General features: G+C 43.1%; 1 protein-coding gene across 1 annotated transcript; it reads left to right on the top strand.

The window, feature by feature from the left end:
* Positions 1-1,057: 1,057 nt before the first annotated feature.
* Positions 1,058-12,343, top strand: LOC310772044 (lysophosphatidylcholine acyltransferase 2-like; the record flags this gene model as incomplete). Its single annotated transcript, XM_083664514.1, has 9 exons — positions 1,058-1,116; positions 3,102-3,136; positions 4,445-4,499; positions 5,052-5,134; positions 5,715-5,840; positions 6,932-7,085; positions 7,695-7,793; positions 9,883-10,024; positions 10,386-12,343. Coding segments are annotated over 9 exons (935 nt in total), but the record flags the coding sequence as incomplete, so codon positions are not given.
* Between the last annotated feature and the right edge of the window lie 309 nt (positions 12,344-12,652).

Genomic DNA, 12,652 nt, shown 5'->3' with positions numbered 1-12,652 from the left:
AAAAGAGGAAGACCAACAGCCGGAAGCTTTTTACTTGCAACAGTAAAGCTGACAGTCTATGCAGCACATCAAATAAATACTACTACTACTACTGTAGTACAATTATCAGATCAGGTCAATTGATAATAGCGTCAGTTATGTTGTCTGTTACAAAAGTCTCGAAATTCGAGTCCAGAGGGCTTGTTTCTGAATGTGGTTACCAAAGAAGTAACCGCTCCAGAATTTGCCTATACAGTACTTAGCATTTGCTTATAGCAACATAATGCAAATCCACAAAGCAGATAGCTGTTAGCTATCGTTTGTTAGCACCTGTGATGCACACTAACGGGCTTCTGAAGAGGTGGGGGAGTGGATCCATGACACAGCGATGGGCTTTTATCTGCTTTAGTTGAAGTTTAGTCAGACAACTTCTACAGTTGAACTCGTATTCTTTTCTAATGAGAGATGACTGTATCTCTGATGTGTTTCTTCTTGCGTCTGTATGTTCATGATCAGGTCTCTGGTTACAATTTCATAACGGTGGAAAGCAGACGTGATATCATAGTTATGATATTCTGTGACACTTTAATCGTTGCTTTCTCATTATTACTGACAACAACTATAAAGAGATAGGTAGAGATATAGAGAATAAGATAAATAGATGCTCCAGACATGCTTAGTATGGCGTTAGATTAGGACAACAGCAAAGACCTTTAACAGTCGTGATTTGATCAATGTTATCGATGTTTTCTTTGAGCTCAGTGTATTCTGCTATGTGTCCTGTTGTCAACTAAGTATCCCAAAAATATTAACTAACTCTCTCTGCGTCTGTCTCTCTCTCTCTCTCTCTCTCTCTCTCTCTCTCTCTCTCTCTCTCTCTCTCTCTCTCTCTCTCTCTCCCTCTCCCTCTCTCTCTCTGCGTCTGTCTCTCTCTCTCTCTCTCTCTCTCTCTCTCTCTCTCTCTCTGCATCTGTCTCTCTCTCTCTCTCTCTCTCTCTCTCTCTCTCTCTCTCCCTCTCTCTCTCTCTCTCTGCATCTGTCTTTCTCCTTCTCTCTCTCTCCTCACCCACACCCCTAGGTGCCTTTATCCCAGGCGTCCCTGTGCAGCCTATACTAATGAGATATCCCAACAGACTGGTGGGTGATGTAACACATTGTAAAATGTAAAACAGCAGTTGTTAGTTTTGCCTCACATCTTAACAGCTATATATTCACTATCTGTGCCTGGTCTGTACTGGACATACAGCCATATAGGTCACTATCTGTGCCTGGTCTGTACTGGACATACAGCTATATATTCACTATTTGTGCCTGGTCTGTACTGGACATACAGCTAATGTATATATTCACTATCTGTGCCTGGTCTGTACTGGACATACAGCTATATATTCACTATTTGTGCCTGGTCTGTACTGGACATACAGCTAATGTATATATTCACTATCTGTGCCTGGTCTGTACTGGACATACAGCTATATATTCACTATCTGTGCCTGGTCTGTACTGGACATACAGCTATATATTCACTATCTGTGCCTGGTCTGTACTGGACATACAGCCATATAGGTCACTATCTGTGCCTGGTCTGTACTGGACATACAGCCATATAGTCCACTATCTGTGCCTGGTCTGTACTGGACATACAGCCATATAGTCCACTATCTGTGCCTGGTCTGTACTGGACATACAGCCATATAGTCCACTATCTGTGCCTGGTCTGTACTGGACATACAGCCATATAGTCCACTATCTGTGCCTGGTCTGTACTGGACATACAGCCATATAGTCCACTATCTGTGCCTGGTCTGTACTGGACATACAGCCATATAGTCCACTATCTGTGCCTGGTCTGTACTGGACATACAGCCATATAGGTCACTATCTGTGCCTGGTCTGTACTGGACATACAGCCATATAGGTCACTATCTGTGCCTGGTCTGTACTGGACATACAGCCATATAGTCCACTATCTGTGCCTGGTCTGTACTGGACATACAGCCATATAGTCCACTATCTGTGCCTGGTCTGTACTGGACATACAGCTATATATTAACTATCTGTGCCTGGTCTGTACTGGACATACAGCTATATATTCACTATCTGTGCCTGGTCTGTACTGGACATACAGCTATATATTCACTATCTGTGCCTGGTCTGTACTGGACATACAGCCATATATTAACTATCTGTGCCTGGTCTGTACTGGACATACAGCTATATATTCACTATCTGTGCCTGGTCTGTACTGGACATACAGCCATATAGTGCACTATCTGTGCCTGGTCTGTACTGGACATACAGCTATATATTCACTATCTGTACCTGGTCTGTACTGGACATACAGCTATATATTCACTATCTGTGCTTGGTCTGTACTGGACATACAGCTATATATTCACTATCTGTACCTGGTCTGTACTGGACATACAGCTATATATTCACTATCTGTGCTTGGTCTGTACTGGACATACAGCTATATATTCACTATCTGTGCCTGGTCTGTACTGGACATACAGCTATATATTCACTATCTGTGCCTGGTCTGTACTGGACATACAGCTATATATTCACTATCTGTGCCTGGTCTGTACTGGACATACAGCCATATAGGTCACTATCTGTGCCTGGTCTCTACTGGACATACAGCTATATATTCACTATCTGTGCCTGGTCTGTACTGGACATACAGCTATATATTCACTATCTGTGCCTGGTCTGTACTGGACATACAGCCATATAGGTCACTATCTGTGCCTGGTCTCTACTGGACATACAGCTATATATTCACTATTTGTGCCTGGTCTGTACTGGACATACAGTGGAGGCAGAGCTGAGTGTGAAACATCACAGTGGAGTACATACTAATGAACATTCCCATCAAGACAAACAAGGTTTTGTTCTCATCCTTTCATGATTTCTGACATTTCACTTCTTACAGATGTAGCTGTCTGCACTGTCGGCACACTCAAATCATAAGCCATGACTTTTGAATGCAAGCAGCCATAAACACAGACTGGTAGCAAGTAACACCAGGGACTTGACGGTACCTCATTAGTTTTGTGTGTGTGTGCGCGCGCGCATGTGGAGAATACAAATTATCATTGTGATTTTTTTTTCTCCAGGATACAGTCACTTGGACTTGGCAAGGTTTCAGCTCGTAAGTATGCACATTAGTCTCATGATTATTGCCTTGATGTTGGTCTGCACGGTTAACAGCTACCTCTGCTTTTGATGCGTTCACCAACTTCTACGCTTTCGACCAGGATCTATCTGTTGAGAAGCTTCTGCTTTGGGGAAGTGTGGTAACTGGTGCGACTTTTTCTAAACCGGTTCCTTTTTTAACCGCTTCTATAACTGACTATGTGTGCTAGAGCACAAGATGTGTGTGGGCAAGATGTGTGGACGAGATTTAGCCTAGGCCCCGCCCCCAGCTCCCCGCTCTGCGCAGACAGAGACACAGGCCCCGCCCCCAGCTCCCCGGTCTGCACAGACAGAGACACAGGCCCCGCCCCCAGCTCCCCGGTCTGCGCAGACAGAGACACAGGCCCCGCCCCCAGCTCCCCGGTCTGCACAGACATAGACACAGGCGTAGAGCGAGCGCGAGAGTGTCTCGTCTCGAGGTCGATAGCAGTTCAAAGCCGGTAAAACACGGGTAGTGCCCGGGGTAGCAGGAGGGGGAATTGGCCTAGTACAATTGGGGAGGTAAATGGGGGGGGCGGGGGTAGGGACGCACGCGCATGCACGCACAGTTTAAGAAACGTCTGGAAATGAACGGAGAATTCATTCATTTCCTCACTGCCGAGACTTTGGCACGCTGTGGAGAAAGCGAATCGAAGCACGCACACACACAGTGTCGGGGGGAAAGGGGTGGAGGAGAAGGGTGCGACCTGCAAACCTGCACCACTTACTTCAACACCTGGGTGTGATTTTTCAACAAGCAACTTAACAGACGCTACAGCATTGTAGGAAGAGTTGGAACTTTTGAGGCCATCATCAGTATTTTAAGACAATCGCCTCTTTAAAGAACAACTTTTGATCCTATTGAATTGAAACAGTACAGTATATCTGTATTATATACTTTGTCTGCCCTTTGGTCTGGACTGAGGTTTTTTCTTTTGTGCTTTAATACAATGATACATTGTAGCTCTTTCTTGTGATATAAATGTGCTGCTGAGAGTGAACTGCACTTTGCTACTATGCACTTTATATCTCTACTGTATATCTCTACTTAGATCATTGCTACTGTTGTCATTTGCACTTTAACTATTGTGTTGCACTTTAAACTGCTGCTCTAGACTGTTTTTACAATGTTTTTTTTGTCTTATTTGTTTTTATGTATGTACTTCGTACTACGCTTTTTGCAATCCAATTTGCCCTTTTGGGACACTTAATAAATCTTGAATCTTGAATCTTGAATCTTGAGAAGATGTGATGTTAAAACTGTGCTGCTTGGTGGTTTTTGCAGGAAGAGGCTGCTGCTTCTGACACTGTGCCAGCTCTACACCACAGTAGAGATAGAGGTATCTATCTTTTTTTTTAACCAGGAAAAGGAATGTGGGGGAGGTTACGGATATAGATTTGTAAGATGTTGTCTGACTTGCAACACCTTCCTGTCTTGTTGCAAAAGTCAATATTGCAATTTCAGACTTTTTGTTGACTACGGTAATTGTCCAACTTTAGTGGCGGTGTGGTGGTGCCATTCTTGGCCAATACTGTAGAGCTACACAGGGTGAAGATAAGTGTGTAGCCTTTAACCCATTGATACCTGATGCAGCATTTGCGTGTATATCCCTCATTTGTGTGCGTATCCCTTTAAGACTTAAAGGGATACACACACAAATGCTGCATCAGGTATCAATGGGTTAATGGCTGAAATACAGTCTACTCAATGGGGGTTTTAGAGTCTATGGAGGATCAGTACAGACAGAAGCACATTACTATAATGACTAGCAGGCTTTTTTTAATGTATTTGTTGGCATGAGAGGTTAGTAGTTTCCATGCAGAGCTTTGGGAGTTTACTTCCTGTTCGACCTTCCTTGAGACCTTTGTAATGGTTCTGTTGCATTTCTCAGTTCCTGCCTCCACAGATTCCCACAGAGGAGGAAAAGAAAAGCCCGGCTCTGTTTGCCAACACTGTGCGAAACGTAATGGCCCAGTAAGTGTATCAGAGATGGGGACTTGGACTTGAGACTTGGACTTGAGTCGCACTTACGTCACACACACACAGTGACTTGAGACTTGCCCTCAAAGACTTGAGACTTGACTTGGACTTGAGATTTGGGACTTGTGAACAATCTTTATTTTTATTAAATTTTTTGTGTGTGTGACTTAAGACTTTACTTAAGACTTGTAAAGACTTGAGACTCGACTTGGACTTGAAAAAAATGACTCGTGAGCATCTCTGATATGGATATACATAAAGGTGTCTTGTATTTATCAAGTAGGATATAGCTTAATTGGTACTGCGTCACACTACTGGAATACTGTCAAGGTTGGGGGTTCGATTCCCTCTGTGGGTATTCATGCTGTCACTGCATGTACTTTAATATGGTTTGAATAACGGCAGTGTATGTGGTGTGGAATCGATGTAGTTAGTAGCTCTGCACTTTTTTTTTACTGACATTAGATCTGTGTTAAGAGTGTAAAGAGTCTATTTACTCGATGGGTGCATCACATGAACTGGCCACTGGAGGTGACAGTCATTGAGTCTATCCGGCGACCACGTCTTGTTGCAGGGCTTTGGGAGTTCCGGTGACCGACCACACGTATGAAGACTGCCGTCTCATGATCTCAGCGGGGGAGTTGACGTTGCCCATGGAGGCCGGCCTGGTGGAGTTCACCAAGATCAGCCGCAAACTCAAGTATGTCCTTTGCACTCAGGCACACCGCTGAGAGGGAAATGAACACTAGCTATCTGCCAAACGGTGCTTTAGCCAGGCTGTGGCTACGAAGTGTTTATTTGTTTTGCTCTACTTTACCAGCCACTTAGGCCATGCTCAGACTAGGAGGCCCAAATCTGATTTGTGAACTTTAATGACCTATTCGTGATTCTATCCAGATTGGTTTTATGAGTCTGGATGCGACAGCTCCAAGTCTGATTTGTGTCACTTGTCCCAAACCACATATGGAGGGTCTGGACACACCGATCCGACTTGAACACTTGCCCAAATCAGATTTGTGGCAGTGCGGACACACTCCCAAATCAGATTTGAGAAACCAATCAAGATAATGATGATTAATGACTTTATCAGCAAATCTGATTTGCCTGTAATGTGAACATGGCCTTATTGACAAGCATTGCTTGAGGGTTCCTTTTTGTTCTGCAAATGGTGTTGCATTGGTTAAATAGTGAAAGTGGTTGGTAAAGTTTGGTTTCCTGCTCTGGTCACTACACAGTAACAACACTGACTCAGTGTTCTTGCTCTGGTCACTACATATAATGTCAGATAAATCAACACCAAGTTCCCCCCCCCGTGCCATGCTTCTCTAAACTCCCTCAGTAGAGGCTGTGTTGCAGTTATCAAACAGATACGTACAAATCCAGAGATTAAATGCTTGGAGTGAGGAGGGCTCAGCAATACATTGAAAAAAGCATGTTCGTTTGGGAGCGCCTCAAAGGTGCGAATCTTGGATCGAACATCATTTCTGATTTGCAGGAATCTGAGCCAGTTGGTGCCGGGCAACTCAAGCTTCCTCTTCTTCAGTATAACATACCTTTCTTATCTCAGAACGACTCCAGTCCTTTAGGGCGAACAGCTTTGTACCAATGAAAGTCGGGTTAGAAACGTTTGTTTACACGCAGTGTAAAAGTGATTGGCCCATAAAGTTGAGTGAGTGGTGAGATCTTGGCCTCGACCTGATTCCAAACTGACCTCACCTCACCTAACCTAACCTAACCTACGCCCACAACTTCCTCACCACACATCCTTGTGTCCTACTCGTTCTCCCCCAGCCTGAAGTGGGACAATGTGAAGAAGGAGCTGGAGGGCTTCGCGGCCATGGCCAGCTCCTGTAAGGGAGGCCGCATCACCATTGAGGAGTTTGCCAGTTTCCTAAAGCTGCCTGTCAACCCCGCCCTCCAGGAACTGTTTACACTGTTTGACAGGGTGAGAAGCATGTCAATCAAATATATTTTTATTGCCACACAACCAACCTTTTGGACTTCGCTATAAATGTACAGGTGGAAAAATTGCTCTGACATTGTGCACACTTCAGTGCAGCAGTGAACATACCATAATAATAATAATAATGGCTTTAATTTATATAGCACACTTTAAAATGTAAAACAAATCTCAAATCTCAAGGTCCATAATGATGGATAGACAATATAATGTGCAACAATCTTGTATATTCAGGATTACACACACAGGTATGATGTCACTAGTGTACCAGGCTATGATGTCACTGCACTTAATTTATGCTGTTGCTGAGGGTTCAGGATTGAAACAACTTTGGGGGAAGAAGCTATGATTCAAGCAGTTTGGCTTCCCTCCCAAGGAGCTGTATCACCTGCTGGAGGGGTTGAGTTCAAAAAGAGGATTTCAATAATCAAAACATGTCATTATTATTATGGATAAGAAGTGCTAGATACAGGCACACCTTACACTGTCTTCCTCCACTTGTGTAAAATGACATTAAATTGAAACTATATTATATGTTATATCTGTGCATTTAACGACGCAATAATCTTTCCTTGAACTTTTGACCCTGTCTAGAATGGAGACGGCACCATAGACTTCAGAGAGTATGTTATTGGCGTGACGATCTTGTGTCGACCGGCCAACACCGATGAAGTTCTCCGCATGGCTTTCCAGGTAGGATAGAAGAACTATTCTGATGATGCTGCGTTCCTACTAGGGGAAGGCTGGTCGAATATACCGGATTTGAACGTGTACTGAATAAGGGTGCACAGAAATGTGTATATGTGCCAGTGGCATTTAGACCGACATGCATTGACTCAAAACAGATTACTTGAGTAACTGGGATTAGAATGAGATTCTCTGTGCGTCTAAACATATACAACTTTGTACAGAGTATACTTGTGGCCCACGGTCTGTCTGACTCCTCTCACTAACGAGGTGTTTCTTCGACTACATTTTGTTTATCACACCATTCATGGTAAACTCTACACTGTCGTGCCAGGGATTTTGGCATTTCTGAGATCCTACTCCAAGGAAGTAAACCTATATTATATATATATATATATATATATATATATATATATATATATATATATATATATATATATATATATATATATATATATATATATACATATATATATATATATATATATATATATATATATATATATATATATATATATATATATATATATCAATCAAACCTTTATTGACAGACACTTGGTTCATAGATGTCACATACACAATTACAAAAAGCACATAAGGGCACAATAAAAGAACAAAAGTACATTATAAAAGAGAGTCATACCAAAGTTTCCACATATGTGACTGGTATCTCACAGTGCTTAGCCCAGGATCAGTGAGCAACTTAATAATATATATATATATAATTTGTAATCTTATCACCCAGTCTACAATCGATATTAAAGTACACAAGCACAGCAGGCTGTTCCGTAGGGCTATGCCAATACTGTAGGAACAGAGGAGGCATTCAGTGAAGCATGGATAATGTCAAGTCAACAATGTGTGTCTGTTGTTTGACTGGAGAGCATAGAGGACTTGGAGCTGCTTCAGTGGCCGTGTGGTCAAATGTGATTTTGGACAAACCGCATCATCATCATCATCATCATCGGCGGTCACTCAAGGCGAGTATGACTGTCCTCTCGGTTGGCTCGTCCACTTGTGGCTCTTCAGATGGCTGTATGGGCCGATCCACATCCTTTGGTGCGCTGTGGGCAGGGGTGAGTGGTGGTGGTGGTTGGTTGAGCCTTTTTCTAGGCCTAGAGCTGCTGTCGCCTGGTCTCTGCCACACGGCAGAGTTCCATGTCATGATGTGGTGGTGTGTTCCTCCTTCCTGCACGGATCTCTTCCAGGATGCTCCTGTGGAGTCAGAGTGTTTCCCAGTTGCTCAATAGTGATGTGGATTTTCTTCAGACTGGTCTTCTTTATATTGTTTGTTTCGACCCCCGGCCGGGGGCTCGCTGACCATGGTTCAGCTGGGAGTACAGGCTCTGTTTGGGGAGTCGTGTGTTGGGCGTGTGGATGACATGGCCTGTCCATCCGAGTAGGTGCTACATTATTGTGGTGATGTTGGTCATGTTGTCGTCCTCCAGAACGCTGATGTTGGTGCGTATTGTCCTCCCAAAGTACATCTTATGCGAGTGTGACTGAAGTTTGAGGTCTATTCTATTGTTGCCTAATTCATTTCAGATGAACTGGACTTTTTCTTTTCCGTATGGTTACTGTTTTACTGGTCTCAACACCAAACCCATGAGAGTTACGCTGATACACTACGTTACTGCAGGCTGCAGATCTCTCTCTCTCTGGGTGTGGGACACTGCTGCTCCCTCCAGACTGATGTCAGAATCCTGGCCAGTGATTGGTTCCCCAGGAATCCTGGGGGCACCAATCAGCAACGACTTTAGCGATCATGCACGCCCACCCAACGTGACCCTGGTGACTTTTGAAAACCACTACTCCATTGGTGCTGTCAGTGTCAGTCAATCAATTGTACCACCGTCAAAACAGCAGCAGGGGCAGCGAAGTGGCACAGCCACAGACTCTAATATGTAGTATGCGGAGCGCAGCGATTCCACATAATATTTGAGTCTGGGGAGAGAGTTCTGTTTTACATGAGCTTTCTCATACCCATTCTGATCTTTTTAATATATTTTTTTTTCTGTACATTTCTATCTGTTTCTGAACATGCAACTTTGTGTTTTTAAGCGAAATACCGTTTTCTTCCTTGCTCTCTTCTCAGTTGTTTGACACCGATGAGGATGAGAGGATCACGCGGGAGGAGTTTGCCGCGCTGCTGCGCTCGGCTCTGGGTGTCTCCGATCTGAACATGGCCAAGCTCTTCAAGGAGATCGATGCCGACGGCTCCGGCTTCATCACTTTCGGTCAGTCGACTCCGTTTGAGGCTCAGCTAAAGATCTAGCTAGCTCCTAGCTTCGTGCCGAGCATTTAGCTTCTCATGCATAATTTTTATTTAATTTTTTCTCTCCTTACGATTATTGCGACCAAAAATGTTTCGATTTTACAACAGGCTTCCTCCAAAATGTCTGTGGTTGTTTTTGCTTGGTAATATTGCAAGAATTTGAACAAATCACAAGTCTAATTATACAAACTAGAAATTTCTTTATGCGTTTAGTTTGTCTTCATTTATTTGAGCTTCCCACATCCCGAGCTGTATGCCTATTTATATTATATATATTAATACAGTATGTTCTAACACTCTCCCGTGTGCCTGTGGTACTCCAGCTGAATTCCAAGCGTTCGCCTCCACCCACCCGGAGTACGCCAAGCTCTTCACCACCTACCTGGAGCTCCAGCGATACCAGGCCCTCCAGGAGGCCAGTCTGGACGACGACGAGGAAGAGGCCGATCACACGAGTCCAGAGGACAAACAGGAGGACAGCATCTCCGACAAGAAAGACGACTGAGACGGAAGGACGAGCGCGAACTCTGCTGCCACGCACTGAGACACACACACACCACTGTTCACACTGCACTGAGAGGGCAGACGCAAGAGTGTCTTTTGCACTAACTGATTTATAAGCAAATGGAATTTTTACTACTGCACACCCATACTATAGGATGACATGCGCTTGCCTTTTTATCGACACGTTTTTTTTAGGGCTGTGTATTGTCAAGAACCTGGCGATATGATACGTATAACGATACAGGTGCTACTTCTCAATATATTGCGATACATTAAGCAAGGAGATATATTGCGATTTGTTTTATCCAATTTTAGCAAAACTGTCATATTATAGAGAACACATTATGCGTCAAATCTGAGTAAATGGTTTACCTTTTTATGTCAGTACGTAGAGTCAAATGGCTGAAGTTACAACACTGCTAACTAGCGGTGGAGGTTTTAAACGCAACACAAAATGAACCACTGCCACAAATCTTTACATGTAAAGTTACACTTTTTTTTTTTTTTTTTTTGAGAATCGATACAGTATGCCAAAACATTTCGTGATACTCAAGGCCATCAATATTTTCTTAGACACCTATCGTTTTTACAGTGCTACTATTTTCAATTTTGGTGCCTTATGAGGATTTTCAAGAGCAACTGCCTCAAGCCACTGCACAAGAACCATTTTGTTGATGTCTGTTGTCCGTTATCTGTTGGTCATGTGTTTACTACAGAAAATAATTGAAAAGTTATTTGTAGGATCCAAATGTGTAACGAAACTCCCGTCTTGTATCCTAGATCTTAAGATGTGTGTCATGCAGGCACCCCAGTGTTTTAAATTAAATCCTAAACTTGAATTTAATCTTCTGGTCTATATTAACCTACGGAAGAGTATTCTATGTATACAACATTTATGAAACTCTTCCAAATACATCATTTACATTGAGGGAGTCATTTGAATCGTGAGTTAGTACTGTATGTGTTAGGGAGATTTTCATCAAGTACCTGTACATAGTACTGTTATGTATTTACAATACTTTTCCATAGGCTAATACACTGGAGTGGTTACTGCACTGGTATAAGGCCCTTTTAAAGAAAAGGTGTTGCAAAACCCCTACATATTTCATTAGATCCCAATGATGATGTCGGTGATTTGTGATTATTACCTGAAGTTATTATTTTAAGTTTATAGTCGATTGTCTCACAATGCCATTGAATTGAACCCAGTCTTTCTGAATTATACGGTCTCTTCTGTAATTAACTGGTAAAGATTGCCAAACCTCCACCACCTCATATAAACCAGAGAATCCTCATGATTATTATGTGTTGTTGTTGCAGTATAATTAGTGTATGCTTTATTAAGATATACCCAAGCTGGCAAACCCACACAGAGGTTGTGCACTGAAGCTATGTATGTCTAACCAAGACGTTCTGCGCTTGACACTTTTTCTCCCCAGCGCTCAGGGACACAGATCTTGTAAGACGGCTGTATAATTAGCCAAAGGTTTTGCTTTGCATGTGTTTCTATTTACATTCTCTTTTGCCGTGCGTTGTTGCTGAGACAGCAGTGCCTCTCTCTGCAGCTGTAAGTCTACTTACCAAAGCACAGCACCACACTGAAAATAGGCCAATTTGTGAGCAAACAGGCACCGCTGCCTTGCTCAGAGGAGCATATTCCTGAGGGGGGTATATATGCTTTCAAATGAGTACAGTAGCGGCATTGTTATTTATTTAGCTAGGGTGCATTGCAATTATGTGAATTTTTGTTAACACAGCAAAGTTTGCTTTCTGCGATAAAAACAAGAGTACAATTTTAACTCTCCCGACTCGTGTTTCCCCCCCCCCCCCCACCTCTCTTTCTCACTGTGGGGAAAATGATGAGAGTTTCATACTTAGACTTTTGTGATGAGGCATGAGTGTAATGCATGTGTTCTACAAAACCGCCACTAGGTGCCAGCAGTGATCCATTGCAATGATACCAGTGTGTGTATGTGAGAGATGACTGTGTTCTTGTACTGCTACCGTGAGAACCTGTGGAAGAGAGGAGCTGTTTTACTGGCCTCACTCCACTGATTCAGGTTTAGGGATAAGGTTAGAATAGAAT

Source organism: Poromitra crassiceps (assembly GCF_964638095.1).
Source record: "Poromitra crassiceps genome assembly, contig: HAP1_SCAFFOLD_1809, whole genome shotgun sequence".
NCBI lineage: Eukaryota > Metazoa > Chordata > Actinopteri > Beryciformes > Melamphaidae > Poromitra > Poromitra crassiceps.
The sequence above is the reverse complement of the archived record's forward strand: the minus strand, read 5'-3'. Positions and strand labels throughout refer to the sequence as shown.